General features: G+C 39.7%; 1 protein-coding gene across 1 annotated transcript; it reads right to left on the bottom strand.

Annotated features, from left to right (window-relative positions):
* Positions 1 to 5,909: 5,909 nt before the first annotated feature.
* Positions 5,910 to 25,912, bottom strand: sass6 (SAS-6 centriolar assembly protein). The gene is made up of 16 exons (XM_068709348.1): positions 25,701 to 25,912; positions 20,603 to 20,663; positions 20,337 to 20,416; positions 20,119 to 20,223; positions 19,622 to 19,790; positions 19,208 to 19,285; positions 17,728 to 17,847; positions 16,270 to 16,461; positions 15,859 to 16,053; positions 13,110 to 13,199; positions 12,629 to 12,808; positions 11,920 to 12,001; positions 9,987 to 10,096; positions 9,843 to 9,904; positions 9,529 to 9,620; positions 5,910 to 7,125 (listed from the first exon to the last, which is right to left on the bottom strand). The coding sequence occupies exons 1-16, from the start codon at positions 25,760 to 25,762 to the stop codon at positions 7,073 to 7,075; spliced, it is 1,731 nt and encodes a 576-aa protein (XP_068565449.1). The 5' UTR covers positions 25,763 to 25,912; the 3' UTR covers positions 5,910 to 7,072.
* Between the last annotated feature and the right edge of the window lie 1,317 nt (positions 25,913 to 27,229).

Genomic DNA, 27,229 nt, shown 5'->3' on the forward strand with positions numbered 1-27,229 from the left:
ATACAATTTGGTCTTTACACACCTTTACTGGTTTAAGGTACCTTCTCAGCCTGTTATGCTCTTAAAAGCAGTTTCAAGCTGGGAAGAGGCCAAAAGTGGATTTTGTGAAAGTAAACATAGTTTCAGAGATTTTGTTCAAAAAAGTGCATCAGAACAGTTGATTTAACAGTTTCATGATGTTTTCAATACAATTTGGTCTTTACACACCTTTACTGGTTTAAGGTACCTTCTCAGCCTTTTATGCTCTTAAAAGCAGTTTCAAGCTGGGAAGAGGCCAAAAGTGGATTTTGTGAAAGTAAACATAGTTTCAGAGATTTTGTTCAAAAAAGTGCATCAGAACAGTTGATTTAACAGTTTCATGATGTTTTCAATACAATTTGGTCTTTACACACCTTTACTGGTTTAAGGTACCTTCTCAGCCTTTTATGCTCTTAAAAGCAGTTTCAAGCTGGGAAGAGGCCAAAAGTGGATTTTGTGAAAGTAAACATAGTTTCAGAGATTTTCTTCAAAAAAGTGCATCAGAACAGTTGATTTAACAGTTTCATGATGTTTTCAATACAATTTGGTCTTTACACACCTTTACTGGTTTAAGGTACCTTCTCAGCCTTTTATGCTCTTAAAAGCAGTTTCAAGCTTGGAAGAGGCCAAAAGTGGATTTTGTGAAAGTAAACATAGTTTCAAAGATTTTCTTCAAAAAAGTGCATCAGAACAGTTGATTTAACAGTTGCATGATGTTTTCATGAATATCTGCTGTTTTCAGCACTTTACTGGTTTAAGGTACCTTCTCAGCCTTTTATGCTCTTAAAAGCAGTTTCAAGCTGGGAAGAGGCCAAACGTGGATTTCGTGAAAGTAAACATAGTTTCAGAGATTTTCATCAGAAAAGTGGCTCAGGACAATTCATTTAACAGTTTCATGATGTTTTCATGAATATCTGCTGTTTTCAGCACTGTACTGGTTTAAGGGACCTTCTCAGCCTTTTATGCTCTTAAAAGCAGTTTCAAGCTGGGAAGAGGCCAAAAGTGGATTTTGTGAAAGTAAACATAGTTTCAAAGATTTTCTTAAAAAACGTGCATCAGAACAGCTGATTTAACAGTTGCATGATGTTTTCATGAATATCTGCTGTTTTCCGCACTTTACTGCTTCAAGATGCATTTTGACTTTTTATCCTACTAAAAGATGTTTCAGGCTGGGAAGAGGCCAAAAGTGGATTTTGTGAAAGTAAACATAGTTTCAGAGATTTTCTTCAGAAAACTGGCTCAGGACAGTTAATTTAACAGTTTCATTATGTTTTCATGAATATCTGCTGTTTTCAGCACTTTACTGGTTCAAGGTACCTTCTCAGCCTTTTATGCTCTTAAAAGCAGTTTCAAGCTGGAAAGAGGCCAAAAGTGGATTTTGTGAAAGTAAACATAGTTTCAAAGATTTTGTTCAAAAAAGTGCATTAGAACAGTTGATTTAACAGTTTCATGATGTTCTCAATAAAACTTGGTCTTTACACACCTTTACTGGTTCAAGGTACCTTCTCAGCCTTTTATGCTCTTAAAAGCAGTTTCAAGCTGGGAAGAGGCCAAAAGTGGATTTTGTGAAAGTAAACATAGTTTCAGAGATTTTGTTCAAAAAAGTGCATCAGAACAGTTGATTTAACAGTTTCATGATGTTTTCAATACAATTTGGTCTTTACACACCTTTACTGGTTTAAGGTACCTTCTCAGCCTTTTATGCTCTTAAAAGCAGTTTCAAGCTGGGAAGAGGCCAAAAGTGGATTTTGTGAAAGTAAACATAGTTTCAGAGATTTTCTTCAAAAAAGTGCATCAGAACAGTTGATTTAACAGTTTCATGATGTTTTCAATACAATTTGGTCTTTACACACCTTTACTGGTTTAAGGTACCTTCTCAGCCTTTTATGCTCTTAAAAGCAGTTTCAAGCTTGGAAGAGGCCAAAAGTGGATTTTGTGAAAGTAAACATAGTTTCAAAGATTTTCTTCAAAAAAGTGCATCAGAACAGTTGATTTAACAGTTGCATGATGTTTTCATGAATATCTGCTGTTTTCAGCACTTTACTGGTTTAAGGTACCTTCTCAGCCTTTTATGCTCTTAAAAGCAGTTTCAAGCTGGGAAGAGGCCAAACGTGGATTTCGTGAAAGTAAACGTAGTTTCAGAGATTTTCATCAGAAAAGTGGCTCAGGACAATTCATTTAACAGTTTCATGATGTTTTCATGAATATCTGCTGTTTTCAGCACTGTACTGGTTTAAGGGACCTTCTCAGCCTTTTATGCTCTTAAAAGCAGTTTCAAGCTGGGAAGAGGCCAAAAGTGGATTTTGTGAAAGTAAACATAGTTTCAGAGATTTTGTTCAAAAAAGTGCATCAGAACAGTTGATTTAACAGTTTCATGATGTTCTCAATAAGACTTGGTCTTTACACACCTTTACTGGTTTAACGTACCTTCTCAGCCTTTTATGCTCTTAAAAGCAGTTTCAAGCTGGGAAGGGGCCAAAAGTGGATTTTGTGAAAGTAAACATAGTTTCAGAGATTTTCTTCAGAAAACTGGCTCAGGACAGTTAATTTAACAGTTTCATTATGTTTTCATGAATATCTGCTGTTTTCAGCACTTTACTGGTTCAAGGTACCTTCTCAGCCTTTTATGCTCTTACAAGCAGTTTCAAGCTGGGAAGAGGCCAAAAGTGGATTTTGTGAAAGTAAACATAGTTTCAGAGATTTTGTTCAAAAAAGTGCATCAGAACAGTTGATTTAACAGTTTCATGATGTTTTCAATACAATTTGGTCTTTACACACCTTTACTGGTTTAAGGTACCTTCTCAGCCTTTTATGCTCTTAAAAGCAGTTTCAAGCTGGGAAGAGGCCAAACGTGGATTTTGTGAAAGTAAACATAGTTTCAGAGATTTTCATCAGAAAAGTGGCTCAGGACAATTAATTTAACAGTTTCATGATGTTTTCATGAATATCTGCTGTTTTCAGCACTTTACTGGTTCAAGGTACCTTCTCAGCCTTTTATGCTCTTAAAAGCAGTTTCAAGCTGGAAAGAGGCCAAAAGTGGATATTGTGAAAGTAAACATAGTTTCAGAGATTTTGTTGAAAAAAGTGCATCAGAACAGTTGATTTAACAGTTTCATGATGTTCTCAATAAAACTTGGTCCTTACACACCTTTACTGGTTTAACGTACCTTCTCAGCCTTTTATGCTCTTAAAAGCAGTTTCAAGCTGGGAAGAGGCCAAACGTGGATTTTGTGAAAGTAAACATAGTTTCAAAGATTTTCTTAAAAAACGTGCATCAGAACAGCTGATTTAACAGTTGCATGATGTTTTCATGAATATCTGCTGTTTTCCGCACTTTACTGCTTCAAGATGCATTTTGACTTTTTATCCTACTAAAAGATGTTTCAGGCTGGGAAGAGGCCAAAAGTGGATTTTGTGAAAGTAAACATAGTTTCAAAGATTTTGTTCAAAAAAGTGCATTAGAACAGTTGATTTAACAGTTTCATGATGTTCTCAATAAAACTTGGTCTTTACACACCTTTACTGGTTCAAGGTACCTTCTCAGCCTTTTATGCTCTTAAAAGCAGTTTCAAGCTGGGAAGAGGCCAAAAGTGGATTTTGTGAAAGTAAACATAGTTTCAGAGATTTTGTTCAAAAAAGTGCATCAGAACAGTTGATTTAACAGTTTCATGATGTTTTCAATACAATTTGGTCTTTACACACCTTTACTGGTTTAAGGTACCTTCTCAGCCTTTTATGCTCTTAAAAGCAGTTTCAAGCTGGGAAGAGGCCAAAAGTGGATTTTGTGAAAGTAAACATAGTTTCAGAGATTTTGTTCAAAAAAGTGCATCAGAACAGTTGATTTAACAGTTTCATGATGTTCTCAATAAAACTTGGTCTTTACACACCTTTACTGGTTTAAGGTACCTTCTCAGCCTTTTATGCTCTTAAAAGCAGTTTCAAGCTGGGAAGAGGCCAAAAGTGGATTTTGTGAAAGTAAACATACTTTCAAAGATTTTCTTCATAAAACTGGCTCAGGACAGTTAATGTAACAGTTTCATGATGTTTTCATGAATATCTGCTGTTTTCAGCACTTTACTGGTTCAAGGTACCTTCTCAGCCTTTTATGCTCTTAAAAGCAGTTTCAAGCTGGGAAGAGGCCAAAAGTGGATTTTGTGAAAGTAAACATAGTTTCAGAGATTTTGTTCAAAAAAATGCATCAGAACAGTTGATTTAACAGTTTCCTGATGTTCTCAATAAAACTTGGTCTTTACACACCTTTACTGGTTTAAGGTACCTTCTCAGCCTTGTATGCTCTTAAAAGCAGTTTCAAGCTGGGAAGAGGCCAAAAAGTGGATTTTGTGAAAGTAAACATACTTTCAAAGATTTTCTTCAGAAAAGTGGATCAGGACAATCAATTTAACAGTTTCATGATGTTTTCATGAATATCTGCTGTTTTCAGCACTGTACTGGTTTAAGGTACCTTCTCAGCCTTTTATGCTCTTAAAAGCAGTTTCAAGCTGGGAAGAGGCCAAAAGTGGATTTTGTGAAAGTAAACATAGTTTCAAAGATTTTCTTCCAAAAAGTGCATCAGAACAGCTGATTTAACAGTTGCATGATGTTTTCATGAATATCTGCTGTTTTCCGCAATTTACTGCTTCAAGATGCATTTTGACTTTTTATCCTCCTAAAAGATGTTTCAGGCTGGGAAGAGGCCAAAAGTGGATTTTGTGAAAGTAAACATAGTTTCAAAGATTTTCTTCAGGACAGTTAATTTAACAGTTGCATGATGTTTTCATGAATATCTGCTGTTTTCAGCACTTTACTGGTTCAAGGTACCTTCTCAGCCTTTTATGCTCTTAAAAGCAGTTTCAAGCTGGTAAGAGGCCAAAAGTGGATTTTGTGAAAGTAAACATAGTTTCAAAGATTTTCTTCAAAAAAGTGCATCAGAACAGCTGATTTAACAGTTTCATGATGTTTTCAATAAAACTTGGTGTTTACACACCTTTACTGGTTTAAGGTACCTTCTCAGCCTTTTATCCTCTTAAAACAAGATTCATGCCGGGAAGAAGCCAGAAGTTGATTTTGTAAAAGTAAACATAGTTTCAAATATTGTCTTAAAAAAAGTGCATCAGGACATTTGATTTCACAGTTTCATGAGGTTTTGATTAGAACTTGATGCTTACAGCACTTTACTGGTTGAAGATGCATCTTTACACACACAGACACACACAGAAATTTAAGAATTGGATTGTAAATTTCATCTCTACATGAGACAGCGTTGTACCCAACTGCAGATTAGCGATGATGCATTTTAACATTTACTGTCGATCTTTGGGTAGTTTTTGTTTTGTTTTATTTGTTTTTTTAGTCGCGGTACATGGCCGCGGATCCTGATCTAGGGACTCCGCTTTGCTGCCATACGCTCCCCAGGCACAAACAACATGAACGACACTTACCACTCAACACGCCGAGGATGAAGAAGACGAACAAGACTCATTAAAGATCTACAGTGTCAGCCCTGACTGAAGGCTTTCCGCCATCCATGAGCCTGGAAAACATCACACAAGACAGCTGTGAAGAATGCAACATGCTGAACCAAGCTGAGGATCAGTTCAACAAGCAAGAAGTTTCATCAGCACAGACGCAAGGATGCCCAGCTGATAATGTATCAGGCCATGAGAGGAGGCTGAAAGGAGGGGCAGAGACTTTGACACACACCAACTGAAGACTTTGGGTGCCATAAATGTGGCAGCTTGGACCTTAAAGAAGAGGCTGCTCATTCTCCATGGATCAAGGAGTGGTGGGAGGGCTCGACAATCAGCCATCAGACTGGGGAGGGGCAGCAGTCAAGCGGAGTGGACCCTAGTGATGGACCAATGACGCACACACATTACAACACAGAGGGTGAGTAAACTTTAGATTCTTTAGTTGACAAAGCTGTACATGCATTACACACAATAGAAATTAGACAAAACACCACTCATACCCACATAGCACATGTATTCAAATGAGTTTATTGGAAGAAATACTGCTGTTGTCTCTGTTTCTGTCTCCCACACAATCTGAGTTGTATTTTGCTTCTGTACTTATTAAATATCTTTTGATTTGCGAGAGAGAGTTGAGACCCCTTTAACAGGACCCAAGTCTCTTCCTGACCTTCCAGGCCAGGCCTGAGGCTTCTAGAACTGTCTCTGTTTTAAACAGATTACACATCAAATCAAGGTGTCAACCTTTGTGGTGCAAACTTCTTCCATTGACCTGCCGTGTGCAGACAACATGGCTAAGCTCCGCTATAGGGCTTCCTTAATATTCTAAAAGCATCGTTCTGATTATATCAAACAAAACAAATGTTCACATTCTACAAATTCTATAATCAGATTGGAGCACATTATGGTTGTAGTCAATGGAATTGGAAAATAGACTTGTTGAAAAACACGTCTGTGTCATCGTGCAGTGTTTCCTGTATTACGTAGTTTAAAGATGTGTGAGCAGTGTGCCACCTAAAAATGAAATGAAGTCCCAAACTCACTTGATTTGTTAGCCATGCTTGACAAATACTGAACAGCACCAATTTTTTTATTTCACACATTCATTATTTGAAGGGGACTTGAAGTGAGATGAAATTAATTAAAAGGTAGATTTTAAATCAGTAGATACCCTAGAAATCCTATGGGCAGCAATAAGGATGGAAACACTTTATTAAAGACTACACTTCATAACTGAAATACAACAGCAAATATAACACAATATAAACACAAAAGGATGGCAAACTTTGTATACTGTTTTCGAAAAAAAACCCTGTATATTTGAATTTAAAGACTTTAATACATTTTCCATGATCACTGGAATCCACCATTCAGAAAGGTGTAACAGCATTTACTGTGTCCACAAATCAGAAGATAGATGTGCAAACCATCAGCACACAAATTAAAACAGCAACAGAAGCTACTTAAAAAGTGAATTTAACACAGCACGTCAGTGACAGATTAGTTCAGGAGCCTGTGATGGTTTCACTTCCACCTGGAGTTGAATTGAAATTCTGTGCGATGTCATGACTCCACCTGCTACTGCTTCATGCAGAGAAGTAAGCAGAAGCTACGGAGGGCTTTGTTTGCTGAGAGAACTCTACAAAGAAAAAAGAAAAGAAAATGGACATGTTTATCAAAATACTTTCAAATTAGCATGGTTGTGGTGGTGGTGGGTGGGTGGGGGGGTTGCACTGCTAATGCTGGAACATTGTTCTTCAACATTTTCTGAGCCGCGGTACATTTTTTACATTAAAAAGATCCCGTGGCACACCAACAACCAAAAAAGTAAACGACACAGCATATATACTGACAATTTAATGACCGGTCTCTCAATTTGTTGATCCTTACTCAGTGTGAAACCTGGGCCTATTTAGATGGCAGAAACTGAAGAAAGGCTCACACAAAGCTCTTCCTCAACAGCTCTCAGCTCTCTAATTTTGTTGTTCAGGACCCAGTTGGGAGTCTGCATTTTTTCTTTTCAAATATTTCTCCATCGCTGTTCGTCTTGTCACCACAACCTCTCCTGCGCATCATTTATTCTACTGTCTTAAATTAACAAGGTCATTATTGCGCTACATACTGCCACCCACTGGCACGGAAGAGTATTTCATTACTTAGCCAGACACTATATTGCAGGCACAGCAACTAAATAATATTTTTTGAGACTCATCTCATCTCATCTTCATCCGCTTATCCGGGATCGGGTCGCGGGGGCAACAGCTCCAGCAGGGGACCCCAAACTTCCCATTCCCGGGCCACATCAGCCAGCTCTGACTGGGGCGCTCCCAGGCCAGTTTGGAGATATAGTCCCTCCACCTGGTCCTGGGCCTCCCTCGGGGTCTCTCCCAGCTGGTCGTGCCTGGAACACCTCCCTAGGGAGGCACCCAGGTGGCGTCCTTACCAGATGCCCGAACCACCTCAACTGGCTCCTTTCCACGCAAAGGAGCAGCGGCTCTACTCCGAGTCCCTCACAGATGACCGAACATGTCACCCTATCTCTAAGGGAGATGCCAGCCACCCTCCTGAGGAAACCCATTTCGGGCACTTGTACTCACGATCTAATTCTTTCGGTCATGACCCAGTCCACATGACCATAGGTGAGGGTAGGAACGAAGATTGCCCGGTAGATAGAGAGCTTTGCCTTGCGGCTCAGCTCTCTTTTCGTCACAACGGTGCGGTAGAGCGACTGCAATACCGCCCCAGCTGCTCCGATTCTCCGGCCAATCTCACGTTCCATTGTTCCCTCACTCGCAAACAAGACCCCGAGGTACTTGAACTCCTTCACTTGGGGTAAGGACTCATTCTCTACCCGGAGTGGGCAATCCACCGGTTTCCTGCTGAGAACCATGGCCTCAGATTTAGAGGTGCTGATCCTCATCCCAACCGCTTCACACTCGGCTGCGAACCGATCCAGTGAGTGCTGGAGGTCACAGCCTGATGAAGACATCAGGACCACATCATCTGCAAACAGCAGCGATGCAATCCTCAGCCCACCGAACTGTAAACACTCCTCACCACGACAACGCCTCGATATCCTGTCCATGAATACCACAAACAGGATTGGTGACAAAGTGCAGCCCTGGCGGAGGCCAACCCTCACCGGAAACGAGTCCGACTTACTGCCAAGGACCCGGACACAGCTCTCGCTTTGGGCGTACAGGGATTGGATGGCCCCCAGAAGTGGCCCCCTCACCCCATACTCCCGCAGCACCTCCCACAGTATCTTCCGGGGGACCCGGTCATACGCCTTCTCCAGGTCCACAAAACACATGTAGACCGGATGGGCGTATTCCCAAGCCCCCTCCAGGATCCTTGCGAGAGTGAAGAGCTGGTCCGTTGTTCCACGGCCAGGACGGAATCCGCATTGTTCCTCTTCAATCCGAGGTTCGACTATCGGCCGAACCCTCCTTTCCAGCGCCTTGGAGTAGACTTTACCAGGGAGGCTGAGTAGTGTGATACCGCGGTAATTGGCACACACCCTCTGGTCCCCCTTTTTGAACAGTCTGCCACTCCCTAGGCACCGCCCCAGACCTCCACACAATGTTGAAGAGAAGTGTCATCCAAGACAGCCCCTCCACACCCAGTGCCTTCAGCATTTCTGGACGGATCTCATCAATACCTGGGGCTTTGCCACTGTGGAGTTGTTTGACTACCTCAGTGACTTCCACCAGGGAAATTGATGATGCTCTCCCATCAGCCTCCAGCTCTGCCTCTACAATAGAGGGCGTATTAGTCGGATTCAGGAGTTCCTCAAAGTGCTCCTTCCACCGCCCGATTACCCCCTCAGTTGAAGTCAACAGAGTCCCATCCTTACTGTATACAGCTTGGATGTTTCCCGGTTTCCCCCTCCTGAGGTTCCGGATTTTTTGGGACTGATTAAGTGAAATTGGACATTTTCCCACGGCACACCTGACGATCTCTCACGGCACACTGGTTTGCCAGACACAATGTTTCCCTGCTAAAGCAGTCATTGTGAAGCTCTAAATGATAAGCGGTTTACCTTTGTGAAACACATTAGATGACAGACCATAGACTGGGATGCCATCATCTCTCCTCTCAAAGTACTTAGAATCCAGACCTGCAGAGTCTCCACTGAGGACAAGAAGAACACAGTGAAAATGACGTACATCGTAAAAGTTGAACTAAATTCCCCAACAAACATGACCGACATGATGAAACAGAGAGCAGACTTTGAAATTCAATTCTGATTTAAAGCTTGAATAAGTAAACAGTGAAATGCTAGTCCTCTTTAGAATTAATGTATTGTACAGTGTATACACAAGTGTATACTGTGGAAAGAAAGAATATACTCACGTGTGTCTGATGGTTTGCTGCACTGATCGCTGATCAACAGGAGACGATGCACTTATCCCTGTCTGAGGGAAAAGTACAGCATTAATTTTGTTGCTGTACTTTAAGTGAAGTGTGACAGTACTGCTCATGTGAACTACAGTGTACCTTTAGTCCTGTTGCTGTGGATAGAAGTGAAGGCCTGTCCAAAGGTTCAGCAGACTGTGACTTTCTGGAGAGCTGCTTTTCATTTAGCTGCTTGTTGAGCCAATTTATAACTGTAGTAAAAGAACAATAGCACAGAAAATGAGCGAGCTAAAAAAGTGACAAGGTTTTTTGATCTCTAAAGTATTATAATGACTATAATGCGTCATAAGTGTGAGATCTAATGTTAGGAAGTATTGACTTAACTTCTGAAGAATTCCTGCTGCCATACGAAAGATTTATCGCAGCGCAGCTTCACCGAATGAGTGATGTGCCGGATCCCAAATAAGATAGAAATTCGAAGAAACACCCGCTACGAAGCAATCTCAAAGTAAGAGGCTTTTATCTCGGCAGATATAAGTCATAGTAAGTTTGTAACCTTGTTGGTTTTGTTTTAAGTTTACGTGTTATTGTGTATGTTTACAGACCGCTGAGTTACGTTAGTGCTGTGTAAAAGTCACTGTTGTGTTGTTGCTGCAATAATTGTGATGTTTCAATGCTGTTTTTATGAGTGTTATTCAATGCTGCTGTAATAGTGCTGTTTACATCAGTCACTGCGAGTAAGGTTGGTAACTGTAACTATCAGTTAAAAGACCAGTGCCGTGCCTGCCGAATCTGAGTTCGCCGGTCGGGTTTCTGTGTGATAAGGTAAAAGTTTCTGTATTTTACTGCGGCGGTGAGGATCTGCCTTGTATTGAGTGTTTTCCTTTTCCTTGTTTAAACTAACCCACACACACACACACGTACAACAGTCATATCGGTTGTGCTGTTATCTGCCTTTTTGGTAGTTTCCTCTCTCCTCGCCAATTTATAGTCTCCTGTGGCGTGATCACGGCCGCCATTTTTATTTTGCTCTCGCTTCTCCCCCGTACACACATGCGCGCAAACATACAGGATTGTTTTTTGATGATCGATAGTATGCTTGTAATTGTAGAGTAGTTGTTGTTAGCTTATAATATTATTTACTTGATCAATGTTATTAGAATTTAATAAACTGTGTTATAATTTAAAGAGCAGCTTTCTGTGATTACTTTGGGCATGTGTATTGTGATAATAGCTGGATATCGTGGCCTGTGCTAAAATTCAAACCTTCCCTGCTCACTCCTAGTGTGGAATAGTACTTTGACTATTGACATTTTGAGTAATTATGAAACTTTAATTTATAGTTTAGTTATTGGTCCCTGATCTCAGGGTTGTGCCCCGTTATTATTTATAATCGTATTGATATTAATCATTTTATTAATGTCAATCATTTAGTTTTCATACTTGCTGATAACCAAACATGCGCCTGCCAGATCCCAACATTATTCAGGGTCCTAAATGTGTTAAAATAGTTTTTTTGCTTCTTGTTACGTGACTCTAAAGTTTGACCAGAATGACGCATGTGCAAAGTTTGAAACATTCCTCTGTGCTCACCTTGAATCGCAGTTGTTATATATGTATATACAAGTAGAACTCTGTGACCTCACAACTTGCTGGAAGCAAAATGGTCCAGTATGTAAGGGACATGTGGAATGTGCACTGAGAATGGACTTTTCAGTGAAGTAGGAGACATCTGGAGACCAACAGTCAACAACATTTGTATAACTATATATATGTATAATTTGGGAGAAGGGGGAGATAGAATTTCAACATTTTCTAAAGAGGTTACGGAATTTGTGAGTAAAAACACAAGTTAGGTGTCTTACAACATGTCTGACAACATCTCTGATCTTTACACACTCACGGGATAACTGATGGGTCCTCTAAAGTCAGTCGGTTTAAAACTTAAACTTTATTCTTGTCATCACATTCATAAACTGTGAGCAGGGGCTCAAGGACACGACATGAGGACAGAGGAGCCGGGGATGGAACCACCAACCTGGCTCTCCCCCCTAAGTGAGACAAGCTTCCTCACCATTCTCATTTGTCTTCAACACCTCTCTGCTTTCATTTAGCTTCTGTACCGTTGTCTCCAACTGCTCCTTCAGTTTTGAAACCTGTAATACACAAATCCAGTTCATATTAAACCGAGTCTTTCCTGTTAATATGCCAACTGGCCTGCAAACTGATGTTCCCTGGGTAATGTTGGTTCGGTACCTCTCAACCAGGGAACATCAGTTTGCAGGCCAGTGCAGGACAAGATGTGTTTATATGTTTGTAGCTCAAATAAACACTACTTCAACAAATGAATGCAAAGAGAGGGGGCACCATTATGTATAGTATAAAATATAAATTCTTTCCCTTTGGTTTCAGATGTTTTGTCAAACAAGTGATTTACAGAGTAAACACATTTAAGATAAGAAAAAGTGAGGTGAGGTAAGATGCGGCGAGGGGATGTACGATACAAACTAGATTATTAGAATTAGATACTTTATAAAGTTGCACCAATATGGAAGTTAACTGATCATTACTGATGTTGTGGCTGATCATACAAATGAAAAATGTAAACAAAGGCTCTATTTTAGACCAACATGTTTATTTTTCTGATCATCACCATCTAGAATTGTAAATATTTCAATATTGAAATATTGTAAATTTAGAATCCGAGTTTTGTTGCGTAAGTGGACTCCTGATTGAAGAGCATCAGTGCGGTTAAGAAAGCTACATGAGAAATGGAGACATACCTGCTCAACCCTGGTGACGAGCTGCTGCTGAGTGCTCTGTAGATCCTTTTCAACATTCTCAAGTTTTCCTGATGTGTCATGGAGGAGCTTCTCCTGTGACACAGTCACAGTGTTTTTCACTTTTATTTTTCCAACTAGGCCTCGAACCTCTCCCTGCAGCTTCTTAATGATACCGTTAGCCTGGATTTAAAAGAAATAGAAGGAAGTAAGACACTGGAATGGACCATATTGAAACATAAGGTGCAGTTATACACTGAGCTCAGCTAGTTTATTAGTTACACCAACAGGTGCTTTTATTATTTTCTCCACCCCATTTATATAAATTCAGCTAAATAACAGCAACCTTTCTTTCGAGTGCGATGCATTAATCAAATCTATGAATAGATGCCACAAAGCCAGTTTGTATGGACACAGTAAGAGGGGATACTGATGGGTAACAGTTATCTCTTTACTTCACTTGTGGGGTTAAACCATAGCAAACCTTTATGAGCTCCTCAGACAGGGATTTCACCGTTGCCTCAAGTTTTGTAATCTGAAGTTCTTTACTTTCAGCATTTTCTTCCATTGATTCCTAGAAAACAAAACACCTAGAGGTTATGTATATATGTATATATATATGTGTGTGTATATATATGTATATATATATATATATATATATATATATACACATATATATATATATATATATATATATATATATATATATACACATATATACATATACATATATACATATACATATACACACACACACACTATATATTAGGGGTGTAACAATATACGAAAGGGATACCGTTAATACAGAGCTGCCATACCTCTAGATGAGTACAATGTTCTGTACAATAAATTTAGTTGTTGAAGTTTGAGTAATATGAAAGAGCAAGCCTAGTTTCAGAATGCCATGTTTTATGTTGGCATTTCTCAAAAAAAAAAAGAAAAAAAAAAAAAAAAAAGGGCAATGTGATGTTCACAGTAAAACCACAGCAAGACCACGTTAACAAGTGTTTGTACGAGCCTCGATATAATAGGCCTGTTGCTGTTCATCAAGTCGTTGTTCATCTGGTGCAGGGACGTGCGGTCAGGGGAAATCATGAAAAGTAAAACACATATAACGCTAAAATAAAATAAATATTAATATTTCTCTACTGATCTGTGCTATAAATGTATTTTTTGTATGATTCCAATCATTTCTATAATCAAAATCGCTGAGCATGTCCTGTTCAAACAGAGAGGAAGACACGCAAGGTGACAAACTGGGTTGAGCGCGTGCCTTTTGCTGTCTCATCGTTTGTCACCACTGTAATATTTGTAGACACTTTTATTATACGTCCTTTCTTTACATAGAATAGGTACTGTATTTCACGTATGTGTAGAACCTATTTAGTGTTGCTGATCTGACAGTGTGGCAAGCCGGCCGGCCGGTGTGGAAAGCCGACTTTTCCCACACCGGCATGCCGGCCGCCTTACAACGACAGAGGAGAAATGTGCTTCTCTCTCTGAAGAATCTGTTTCTTCACTTCTGCAGGAAAATTGTCCACTTCCTCTCCCAGGAAGCAAAACAAAAACAAACCAAACAAACAGTCCAGTAGATTCGTCCAGTGAATATAAAACGGTTTAAAACCTAGGATTTTCGGTTAAAAACATAGCAACGTTGCGTGCTTCCTTTCACCGACATCAGGCTATTTTATAGAAACAGGGGCTGAACCACAGGGGTCCTGGGGTGTCTGTGGCCCTCGGCCAATTAGATCGCAGTTTTTCACATTCCGCTATGACACAGCATCGCAGTTACTTACTAAACCTGCTAGCTGAGGGAGAGGGTTATACGTCTCAGCAAATCGGATTTTAGAAATTTGACGCTCAGGTAGTTTTTTTATTCTGATTGGTTAACGAGTCTGTCAATCAAAGTCACGTTGGGTCGTCTCAACAGAAGAGGCTCTGACGTGTCTATGGAAGGTTCATTGGGTCAAATCGACCCATCATACACCCTGTAAGACCCTGGAAGAGATAAAATCTGGAATTCAGACAAGAAAATCCCACATAAACAAGCTCAGAGAGGATCCAGGCTCGCAAAATGATGCCAAACTGCTGTATTTGGATAGATTGAACACTATATATTTCACTTCACTAAAAGAAGTGAAATATATAATTATATAGTATATAAAATTACAATGGAACAGCTGGAACAAAATTACATTTTGGCTGACCTCGCCTGACCTCTCTGTACTAAAACCTCTAACTCTTGAATGCTTCACTTTTCACAAAATTTGCAGAGAGACTCAACATAATGTGCTATGATCTGGGAGAGGTTTAAAGCTTGCAGCTACACCATTAAAAAAATATATTTATTGAAAATTTTCAATTTGTGCTGTGTGCCATCTTAATTTACTCTTAACCAGTAACATATATACTGATAATTACACATATGAACAAATCTCACAAGTGGTACCTTTATTATAACACCAAAACTATTAACATTCACCTTGTAGTTAGAGAAATGCACTCTTTTTAGTATGGGTATGCAATTTTCGAGCAGAGGCCTAAAAATAGGGCTAGGGTACAGAAGGTTAAGAGACTTGGGATGTACCCCTGGTAGTCAATCGGTAATCAATGTTGATGTTTAAGATTTCTGGTCACGTGATATGGGTGTTACAAATCAGGGAAGGACACGTCATGACTGCTAATAACCAATCAAGTAGCGAACGCGGGTGTGGGCGTTATCGTTTCCAAACGTATCCGTTTTCGTTCGTCCAGACGAATACGCTACCCGGAGTTTTCAAACTTATCCGTCTTTGGGAGCGCTTCCAAAGTCCTCTACTTTCGGTCCTCGAAAACGCCAGCGTAGTGTGGACGCTCGGTGTAAACATAGCAAAACATATGCGTTTTCAAATAGAAACGGAGTAGTGTGGATGTAGCCTCAGTTCTGACGCCTGCTGGTGGCCAATCACGTGACAGGAAATCAGTTGACCATTCAGATCAAATGGGTCCCTCAAATGCACCATTTAAGTGACACTCCTACAGTGTACTTGCTGCAACACCTGATTTGGTGCGAATGCAGAGTAAACCACATGGTGGGATTAAAGGGCTGGGCCTGCAGAAAATAACTGCTCTCTGAATCTAAACTTTGTGCTTCTAAAAATGAAATAGATGAGGTTGAGTGTCTCAGGGTTATTTAAGTTGTTGTTTCGGCTTTTCAGGCGATTAAAAAAACCCACAGCTGAAGTTCCTCTTACCTTCTGCTGCTGAGTAGCTTCCAGCACCTCTTTCGAGCGGTGCATGAGCTGATCCTTATCTTTGATCTCCTGTTCCAGAACAGCCACTCTCATCTGCAGCTGGCTCCCCAAACGCTCCTTGTCATGGACCTCTGTGTCCAGAGAGCTGTTCTCCCTCCTGAGAGACAGGATCTGCTGCTTGGAACGCTGGCATTCCTACACACATAACAGCAGGAAAACAGTCCCAGCGTCAATAATCTTTCTTGAAATAATCTGTATCATCTACAGAAGTGGACAAAATAACAGAATAACTACACCACAGAACAGGAGCCCCACAGTCCAGTGTTGCTGCTCATTTTAGAGGCCATTTTGTACTGTTTTTGTAAAAAGTAAACAGTTTGTTAGCCCCCACCCCCCCACCCAGCCACTTACCTCCTCTGCACCCACTAGTTTAATCTTCAGGTCCCTGATGACAGACTCATTCTTGTATTTCCTCTCTGTCAGGTCTCTGCAAGAGGTCTCCAGCTCTGTCAGTCTGCTGTGGAGCTGCTGGCTGCTCTTCTTATGAGAATTCTCCAGCTCCTGACGGAGCAGCTCCGTCTGCTGCTGAAGTCTGCTCTGTAACTAAAGACACCACATAAAACTTTCTTACAAGTCCTGATGCAGAACGCATGTCTTTGCTGTTCATCCATGAGCTTGGTTAGTTTCAAATACTGAACCTTAATTTCCAAAGGTATTTATCTCAAACAAAAGGTATGCATCTCTAAAGAAATGATGGAAGCGTTTGACAGGTTTTTCCTCTGTTTTAACTCTATGTAAAGCCTGTGTACATGTGTATCTTTGAAGTTACATCACTATGGCAACTATTGATCCTGGCAGGCACACAGGTGATTGATATGAGCCAATTAGTGCACACATGTAGAGACACAGACACACGCACATACACAAATGACTTGGAGATATTCAGGCAAAGGCATTATAATACCGTCCCAGCCTTTCAAAATAAAAGCTTCACAGAGTGAATTCTAACTGGAATGCTTGTGATGAAGTCTGTAATTTAATAACCTCTGTGTGTGTGTGTGTCAAACATTATGATTCTGTCTCCTTTCCCCCTCTCTCCTCCACCCAGTCCCACCCTTTCAAAATAAAAGCCCCATGGAGTAACTGTATCTTAACATTAAGATTACATTTGAACACATGATAGCATTATAAATGACCTTTGTTCAATTCTCATTTTTACAGTTTGGAGCTTGAATGCACCACAATATAACTAAATGGAACGGTATACTAACAGATGTTAGCTTTTCCTGCTGATTTCAACACAGATCTATTCTTCAAAATGTAACATTATCAGGGATCAGCAGATAAAAAAACTCTAATGCTCATCTCCAGATCACATATTTTTACTCAATAACAATCCACAGTAAAACCTTTTCTCACTATGATGGTTTAACTGTGTAATTAATCCGCAGTTCTTTGACTCCCACACTGCTGATTTAAGGCTTTTTTGACAGATATACTGTAAAGCTGGAATGTTGGTTCCCATTTTACAGCTCTTCTTCTCAACGCCTCAGGTACAACTCCCTCTCACACAAAACACAAACGTTAAGGGACTCAGGGGAGAGACTCATTTTCACAGGCAGGAATCAGAACACCAAAGATATCGTAGATTCTTCAATTCTTATGATTATGAGGTTACGTAGCCGTGCTCCTAGTTAAATTAGTTAATCCCGCCATCCCTAGTTCCAAACAAATAAATGATGAATACTTGGCCAATAAATCACTAAATACACCACATTTGGCAAAGCCTCAAAACTTTGAGAAAGCAATAACACATCACAGCTAATACAACCTGGCATCAGAAACATGGTGTGTGCAGATGAGTCTTACCTCTACAGCCTTCTCCCTCTCTGATTGTAACTCTTTACAATGACGGCTGGACAGAGAGCTGGTCTGACTTGTCCACTCTAAACGCAGTTTGTCTAACTCTTTAGTCTTGTCAGACAGCGTCTGTGAGAGAAATACATGTGTTATGAATTAAACAGATTATTTTTCAACCACTCCCATATATGAACTATACTTGTATAACCTTTTTCTACCTAAAAAGACAAAGTGCTTCACAATTGGCCTCTAATTCACACACTCAGTGACGGAGTTAGCCTGCCCATCGGGTAGTCAAGGACACTCGAACACATGGACAGGCCAACCCTGTGATGAGTGGACGACTTGCTCTACTAGTAGCTCCAGGCAATTACAACGTTTCAAAATCTCGATTTTGTTTTTCAACTTTTCTCATCTTCGTTTCTCTGTTCGTCCAGCTGTAGCTCAATCCTTGTCTCTCCAAACGTTGTCATGATAATCGTTGCATTAAGATGACCTGCTGTGTTTTGGTGTTTTTGTGCAGCCTTAGTGAAATAGTAGGGGTGTAACAACACACATTCGTATTGAACCATTCGTTACGAGGCTCACAGTTCCGTCCGCAATACGAATCGAACAATACGTTTGAATAATACTATTGCATTTGGAAAATGCAGAAGCTTAAATTGTGGGAAATATAATGCGCTTTAGCTCTGTTTTCCATAACGGAGTATGGTCTCATGTCTGCAGCAATAACAAATACATTTGGTAATAGCTTCAGCCCGATCTGATTCTGCCATAAACGGTTTCTAAATGCTGCGGTGATAAGTTGTTGTTGCTGTTGTTATTGTTGTGCCTTGGTCCCTGTCACTGACAGACCAGGATGGTGGCACTTCATATGTGTGGACATGCTCGCTTATTGCCGTCCTCATATAGATCTTTCTCGTTAAACAATGCCTACATACCGTTTTGTCCACCATCCTTATCCCGTCACACACTACTGCTTTATATCTTTTCACTGCAACTCTGCATAGATATTTAGAGATGTATTACGTGAAAAAGTGTGTGCAGCAGTAAAACTTTATATTTAAACTGTAAAAAAAAAAAAAGAAGCAATTAATCCGTGGTTCACATGTGTGCCAAACCGTGAGGGGTGGTCCGTTACACCACTAATAAAGACTGAACATTGCGGAAGTTAGAGCAAGTTGAATTTCAAGAGGATTTTACAGCTGCTCTCTAGTCCCCCATTCCATCCCACCCCATTTGGTAAAATGTCAGAGGCTCTGATAATTTCCTGAATCTTGAAGAAATTAAAAAGTTGAACTGCTTTAAGAAAGTCCCAAGTGCCGTGAACGTTTTAAAGTTGATGGCCACGTTTGACGGTTTTCAAACAATGTTGAATATTTAGAAAGGTTTTAATAGGATGTGAAAGTTGAATGTGAAAGATGTGGAACATTTGAAGTTTGATTAGAGTTTCTAGGTGAATGTATGAATGAGTAGATAAGAAGCACACCTGTTGGGCATAACTCAGCTGCCTGGACAGATCCTCGTCAGTCTTCTGAAGCTTCATCTCTAGGGCCTGCTTCTCTGCCTGAAACATTGAGAAAACATGTCTTATCAAACATGACTTAGGACAAAAGGTTTGGGTTACATGAAAAACATTATGGATGCTTAGATTAGATGATTCCACTGAAACCAGTACTTATTATACATTTTTTTCCAAAAATATCCAGGTATCAAGGTATCAAGTCATTGAACTACTTAAACTCACCTGGTGGAAATGTACGAGCAATAAGCAATCAACAAGTCAACCACTTCAACAAACAGCACAGACACGAAAGCTCTTGGGATTGTTACGATTAAAGTATCCCTATAGACAAACCTCAGTTTGATCACAGTTCTACAGTATTCTGATGAATGAACCAACCTTGAGAGAGGAGAGACACACTGCCAGATAGTCTTTAATCTCTTTATCAGAGCCGTGAAAAAGCCTCAAAGACAAGTGGTTCAGGTGTTTGAATGCATTTGTCTTTACAACACTGAAGTTGGCAGGGCCTTCAAGCACTGGAGACTGACTTGACAAGTGCAGGAGAAACCTGTGGAAAAGATAAGAAAACAGTCATGTAGAGTCGGGTATTGTTTCACTAGACTACAGTGTATAAATCTCTAATATTTTGTCCATCCCACAGATAGAAGTTTATCAACTGATAAAAGCAACCACATGCATGTCAAGTTCTCTCCAGGAATATGAAACCAATCTTAAGAGTTATTATCCAAATCCACTTTTCTCTTTATCTCACAATATTTATGTAAAAGAAAATTAATTGCAATGGAATTATTAGGACTGATACAAATCCTTATATAATGTGAAACTGGGTTTATTCAGTAGGACAGTGTACTGTTGTGTGGTGGTTTTCTTCCTACCTTGGATTGTCTGACTCTTGCTCAGAATAACACAGATTAAGCAGGTCAATAAACTTCTGAGGAAATGATGCAAAGTCTATCAGTAGCCCCTGTTGGACTTTCAAGCTACACAAACAATAAGAAAGAAAGACAACGTTAGAGAAAGTTGAAGAAAACCTGTTCATGACATGAGTTCAAACACCGAGCATTGTAATTTATAGAGCTTTACCAGTACTTACCTTTGGAAATCTTCTTCTGATATAGAGAGGTTGAAGAGAAAATATGGATCAGTATCATCTGTTAGTCTCACTATAAGATCCTAATACAAACAAAAACAACCGGAGGTTAAGTGAGCAGGCCGAAAGCTGTTATAAACATATAAAAGGCTACACTGAGAACTGAAGTAGAAGGAATAGGTGTAGGCCTTAAAGTGTTTTTCCAATTAGTGGACGACTAAAAAATACAGATAAAACTATTTCTGTTGTTATGCAGAACTCCTACTCACCCTTTTGTGTACTGGACTGTTTGTCAACTGAAGCTCAATGGTGACACGGATGTTTGTTTTTCTGTAAAATGAAGAAGTCTCAGTCACTATTTAAAGCTCATGACCTTAGGTGAGGGTTGGAACGTAGCTGGACTGGTAAATTGAGAGCTTTGCCTTCCAGCTCAGCTCTCTTTTCACCACAATGGTCTGTTACCACGTCCGCAGCAATGCTGATGCTGCACTGAACCGCCTGTCCATCTCACCCTCCATTTTACCCTCACTGATGAACAAGACCCCGAGATACTTCAACTCCATCGCTTGGGGCAGTGAACCACTTCTAACCCAGAGGGTAAAATCCATTGTGTTCCAGCAGAGAACCATGGCCTCACCTTGGAGATACTGACTGTTATCCTAAATGCTTAACACTCGGCTGAAACACGCCCCAGTGCTGCCAAGGTGACGTTCTTACGGAGCCAACAGAACCACATCATCTGCAGAGAGCAGAAACGCAATTCTGAGGTCCCCAAACTGGACACTCTCCTCCCCCCGGCTGCACCTTGAAATCCCATCCATGAAAATCACAAACAGGATTGGTGACAAGGGACAACCCTGTTGGATGCCGACACGCACTGGAAACTCATTTGACTTTGTGGCAAATTTACAGACACAGCTCTTACTTTAGTCATACAAGGACTGGATAGCTCGTACCAACGGCCCAGGTACCCCGTATTTCAGCAGTACCTCCCACAGGACTCCTCAAGGGACACGGTCATAGGCCTTCTCCAAGTCCACAAAACACTCCCATGACCCCTGCAACAGACCTGCAATGACTGACAAAGAGCTGGTCCACTGTTCCATGGCCAGGAAGGAATACACATTTCATCACGTGGATCTGAGATTGGACGATCGGTTGTAGCTTCCTTTTAAGCACCCTAGAATAAACTTTCCCGGGGAGGCTGACCAGTGTGATACCCCGATAATTGGAGCACAGTCTCCAGTTCTCCTTTTTGTGTTGCCGAGATTGAAAAGTGAACGATGGTATGCCACTGTGATTCAGCGACATATGCCGCTCCCCAGAGTGGTATGTCACTCTTGTTCCAACGGTATATCGTTTCATACAGCAGGAGCCGCTTGAAAGTGAAAGTCCACTGTCAGACAGGCACACCACTCCTAATGCATATGCAAATTGTCTTTTTCTTTCACAAAATAATCATAAAGAACAGATAAGAGTATCGATAAGGAACCGAACCGATAAGCAGTATCGATAAGAGTATTAGTATCGATAAAATCCTAACAATACCCATCCCTACTCCAAGCAGTGTGATTTTTCCCAAGGTGTTGTGGATCTCAAGATATATATTAAAGTGAAAATCAAGAAGACTTAAAAAAAAATGTACCCCATCAATGTGCAGCCTGTTGGAAACTGTACAAATCCTTTCCTGGAGGTAATAAAGCTAATTATCTACTGCATAGCCGTGTGTTCAGTCACAATTGTATGGCTTTCGATACATTTAATTTCAGTTTAGACCAAGACTTGTGTTGTAATGTCATCTAAACTATCTCTATGCTCTTTCAATGATGTATTGGACAAGAGAAGAGGACAACTTCAAGGGATTTACAATGATGCACCTCACCATGGTTTCTGCAGACAAACATGCACTCTGACAACAGAGACATTTTTTTGTTCATAAACCACATCTTTGTGACAGCATGCCATTTCTTATTATTAACATGCCACTTCTTTCTGACACAGCATGCCATCTCTTTTTATTTATATGCCACTTATTTCTGACAGCATGCCATTTTTTATTTATATGCATTTTCTTTTTTAACAATAAATACAGAAATACATGATTTTTTTTTGTTTTTCATTTTGAACAAAAAATGGAAAAGCACAGCCGTTTTTCCGTTATTTTGTTGTCTGAATCCAAAAAAGAAATGAAAACGAAACTCAAATAAGAAGCATATTTAGTTTTTTTCAAATCTCTCTTTGGTTTTTTATTTCGAAAAGAAACGCAAAGCAAGACAGGTAGTACGAGTATGTCAAAATAAAAGTCAAGGCAATAGAATGACCGTATGCAAGCAATTCTTATATACAGTATATAATGCAAACACTTACCAGGGTAACATCAGAAGAAAAATAAATTATTGTAAATAAATAAACCTGGGCCGTTTAGAGTTTGTAAGCAACAGTAATGGATTAGTGGCAGCTTAATATTTATTTATCCATGTACACAGCGACAATAAAGTTTTCGATTAATTGGTACATTGTTTGATGCAATACAGTTCGTAATATAGTTTAATCAATGTAATTTTTGTGTGTCCAGAGTGGTTGCTGTTAGCATTGATATTTATTTTTCCACCGTATTCTGAGTGAAGGCAGAGCACACAGCCTGTATAAGGAGATTAAGAATAAATGTGTTTACCATTTTTACCAGTAGATGGCAGGATAAGTGTATTTAAACCAAAGATTTAGTCATATTTACCTGTGTCTTTGTTAATTATCTAGGTTATTGATAGATATGTATTTAATGCAGGTCATTTATTCTGATACATCTGAGGCATTCTCAGACCATGAGTGTTATCAAGCATGGGAAGTTTGGGACCGTTTGGAACAAGTTCAGCTTTTTTGATGGGGAATCACGTAAAGTAGTCGCCCGCTACGGCTAAGCCATTCCGTAAAATGTAAAGCTTTTGATAACTTTTAATCACAACAGTCTTGAGATTGTACTGACACAATTTGAAGTGGATCTGACAAAGTCTCTAGGAGGAGTTCGTTAAAGTATAGCGCCTATAAATTGTCCAAGATCAAGGGAAAATTCACACAAATTAAAATGGCCGACTTCCAGTACAGTTTTTTAAAGTCTTCATGGGATACATGTGCCTACCAAGTTTCATACATGTAGGTGAAACAGCGCTGAGGCTGCTCTTTTGAAATATTGTAGGGGGCGCTATGGAGGCAATTTAAAACTGCCAAGCCAAAAACCCATCGAAAATATGTCTTCCCATGACCTATGACACGTGAACAAAGTTTCATGAGTTTTTGGGCATCCCAAGCCACTGAACCATTAGCTTCTTTTTCATGGCAAATGATGCGTTGCCACGGCAACAGCGTTCAACAAAAGTCACAATATTCATGATGATGCATCTTCAATGTCATAAGGCTTTCCTTACTACATTTAAGACTGTTCTGGTCAACTGGCTAGGAGGAGTAAATAAAAGTATAAAATGTGACATTTCCTTTTGACAGTAGGTGGCACTATGAGTTATTGAAAATGTTGGCATTGATATATGCTCAGAATTGAAGTAGCATCATGCATAAGTAATTTTTTGCAGATTGAATAATGTACCTTGGAGTTAACAACTTTATTGTTCATGCCGAATGAGGCAAAATGGCCGCCACGCCACGTCAAGGTTCTTCCATGAAAACGCACAAATTTTATAACTTTTCATCACAAAGATCTGAAGAGCATCTTGACCAAATTTGAGGTTGATCCTATTAATTCTGTAGGAGGAGTTTGTTAAAGTAGAAAGGCTGAAAACTGCAAAAAGTGACCAAAAAGCACAACATGGGGAGTTTACGGTAGCGCCCCTTAGTGGTTGAATTAAATGAAAATGTCAGGATATGGTACGGGATGCAATGTGCACATATGCTGCAAATTTGGTGAGTTTAGGACAAATGGTTGAGAAGTTATGTGTATTGATATACAAGCCACGCCCCTAAGAAGTGGATTGGTCCATATCTTGTAAACGCAAAGAGATATCAAAAATCTTCTAATACGTTTTGATGATGTAGATCCAATAATGATCACGGGCAAATTTGGTAGCAATCGGATTCAGCGTGTAGGAGGAGTTTGCAAAAATGTGTTTTTCACAAAATTAAAAATGGCGGAAAATCTAAGTAGGCGGAGCTTAGGGGTCTGAGAGGCTTTTTTGTAGAGCTAACGGAGCTGCGCATGTGTGTCGAATTTCAAGTAAATCGGACATACTGGCTGAGGGGCGTCGCCGGTCCAACTTGTAGGGGGTGCTAGAGAGCCTACTCTAGCCTATATCAGATGGCTATTTCCACCAGGCCTGACAAGTGTGAACAATTTGGTGAGTTTTCGAGTATGGCAAGTCCCCCAAATATGCACCCGATGTACTGTGTGTATTTGAATTTCAATGGGGCCTTCGTAGCCCGACGTTGTCGGTTGCTCGGCCCTAATTAACAAAGACACAGGTAAATATGACTAAATCTTTGGTTTAAATACACTTATCCTGCCATCTACTGGTAGAAATGGTAAACACATTTACTCTTCATCTCCTTATTCAGGTGGTGCTCTGCCTTCACTAAGAATACGGTGGAAAAATGTATATCAATGCTAACAGCAACCACTCTGCACACACAAAAATGACATTGATTAAACTATATTACGAACTGTATTGCATCAAACAATGTACCAATTAAACTTTATTGTCACTGTGTACATGGATAAATAAATATTAAACCGCCACTAATCAACTACTGTTGCTGACATACTCCAAACGGTACATACATACTGTGCTCTGTGAAACGGCCCATTATTTACAATAATTTATTTTTCTTCTGATGCTACCCTGGTATGTGTTTGCATCATAGACTGTATACAACAATTGCTTGCATACGGTCATTGTAGTGCCTTGACTTTTATTTCGAAATATGCTTACTTCCAGGTTACCTGTCGTGCTTTGCGTGTGTTTTCAAAGGCAAAAAACAAAAAAAGATTTGCAAAAAACAAAATCAGCTCGTTATTTGAGTTTGGTTCTCTCGTTTTTCAAAAACGGAAAAACAGCTGTGCTTTTTGTTTTTTCCCGTTTTTGGTTTAAAACGAAAAAAGCCATGATATTTCTGTATTTTCCTTTCTCGATTTAACGATAAAACAAGATTATCAAAAGGTACACGGACCCACAAGGTTGGTAATTATTCTTGTTAATGCAGTTACACTAACGCCAAGTGAAGTTACAGGTTAATGTACACCGACTAGTAGCATGTACATCCATCTCTTGTTGCTAACATAAACACATTAGAAAGATATCTTGAGCTTGAGATATCTAGGTTTTGTTAAAATAGGTCATCTCACGTCAATGTCCGCAGTCTTACCTCTCCTCACAGTCCCTGCACCTCACGTTCACTTGCAACCTTTTGCTGAAGAGTTCCTCCATGTTGTATTCAACCTAAACGTTTTTCACTGGGGTAGTAAACTGATTCGTTAGTAATCCGGTTAGTTCTGAGAGGCAATGGCTTCCATCTTTACTTTTTAGTTGTTACCCCGTCAGGATTTTTGATTTGGCGCTTCTCAGCCGCCAACTGAATCGCCCTGGAAACGGAATGTGAATTATCTTCTTCTTCTTGACGTTTATTTGCCGTTGGCCAACATAAAACCCATTACCGCCGCGTAGTGACTGGGAGTGGAACCGGAGAGGATTGTCTTCAACAGCAACAAGTCATAATCACAGCAGGGAAGATTTAGTGTTTATAGTAAGGTGCAGTGCAATTGACCATATGACCCTTTGCCATTCAAGTGGCCCCTGCAATGAATAATTTTTTCGTTTATTAGTTGAGCAAAACACAGAACACACAGAGGGTATGACATGGAGGGGAGTGGGGGTTAGGTGTAAAAATAAGAGATAGGTGTTTCAACAAATACATAGATATAAGGAGATGAAAGAAATATTTTTTGTGTGTGAAAGAAAATATCCACGTGTTTGGTGATTTTTGGATTCATGGCGAAATCTGCACCAGGCCCATGCACGTGTTTGGAATGGGTGGCGCCCAGTATTGAACGATTGCAAAATAGTTGTGCGCATAAGGTTCAATTGACTCCTTTTACATTAACTAATATTCCAATATAATTCTGAAAATGACAATATTGTAAATTAGATATGGGTTATGGGTCCGTGCACAAAGTTTAAATCGTCTGCCATTGTTCACATTGTATAATGAATTTCAGTTTATGGGTATTGCCTAATTTCATTGGTCTACTTGTGTTCATATAAAGGTATTCTGCTATGTGTGAGTTTGTTGTTCGATAGCCTAAAAGCGGTTAGCGGTTTGTCTGTGTTATTGTTGATTTGAATGAACACGTGCAATGCAATTCAACTCACCAAAACAACAGCTTGTTCCATTATCCAACTAACAATGAAAATTGAGTCAAGGAAGTCGAGAGCCGGATACAGAGACAGCTCGCCTTCAAAGTAAAAGTTGAGCGTTTTTAAATGTGTTTGCTCCAGCAATCAATTTAAGGAGAGTTAAATTAAATACATAAACAAATAGCCTAAATAAGGGACATAATATATAACTGTGATAAAGTCATATTTCTGCCACTTTCCCCCAATTGAACGTGAATAGCCAAAAACTAAATTATTCATTATGTAATTTATTTATTTATTTAATTAAGGCTTCTTAAACTATTTGGGTGAATGTTTCAGGCTGTAGTGTTGAGACATATGATGAGTCTGACTGTAGAAAGGGTTGATTTACCTTGAACTTTGACTTTATAGCTGGCTCTGTTGTCATGACAATGACGTCACTAATCCCAATCCCATGTAAAATCCTTCAAGTTTATTTAGAGTTTGCACTTTTAACTATTCTAAATGACATAAAATAAATAAATAAATGAAAATAATTTT

The sequence above is a fragment of the Cebidichthys violaceus genome, unplaced genomic scaffold (genome assembly GCF_023349555.1).
Source record: "Cebidichthys violaceus isolate CVI_PGR_0920_01 unplaced genomic scaffold, fCebVio1.0.p SCAF_144, whole genome shotgun sequence".
NCBI lineage: Eukaryota > Metazoa > Chordata > Actinopteri > Perciformes > Stichaeidae > Cebidichthys > Cebidichthys violaceus.

What these genes read in the sequence shown, in the direction of transcription:
- sass6 (XM_068709348.1), bottom strand. Translation starts at nt 25,762, where the DNA reads ATGGAGGAACTCTTCAGCAAAAGGTTGCAAGTGAACGTGAGGTGCAGG. An exon ending in AGAGGGAGAAGGCTGTAGAG is followed by an intron (nt 16,462 to 17,727) that starts GTAAGACTCATC and finishes TGGTGTCTTTAG; the next exon opens with TTACAGAGCAGACTTCAGCA. An exon ending in CCACAGCAACAGGACTAAAG is followed by an intron (nt 9,905 to 9,986) that starts GTACACTGTAGT and finishes CTTTTCCCTCAG; the next exon opens with ACAGGGATAAGTGCATCGTC.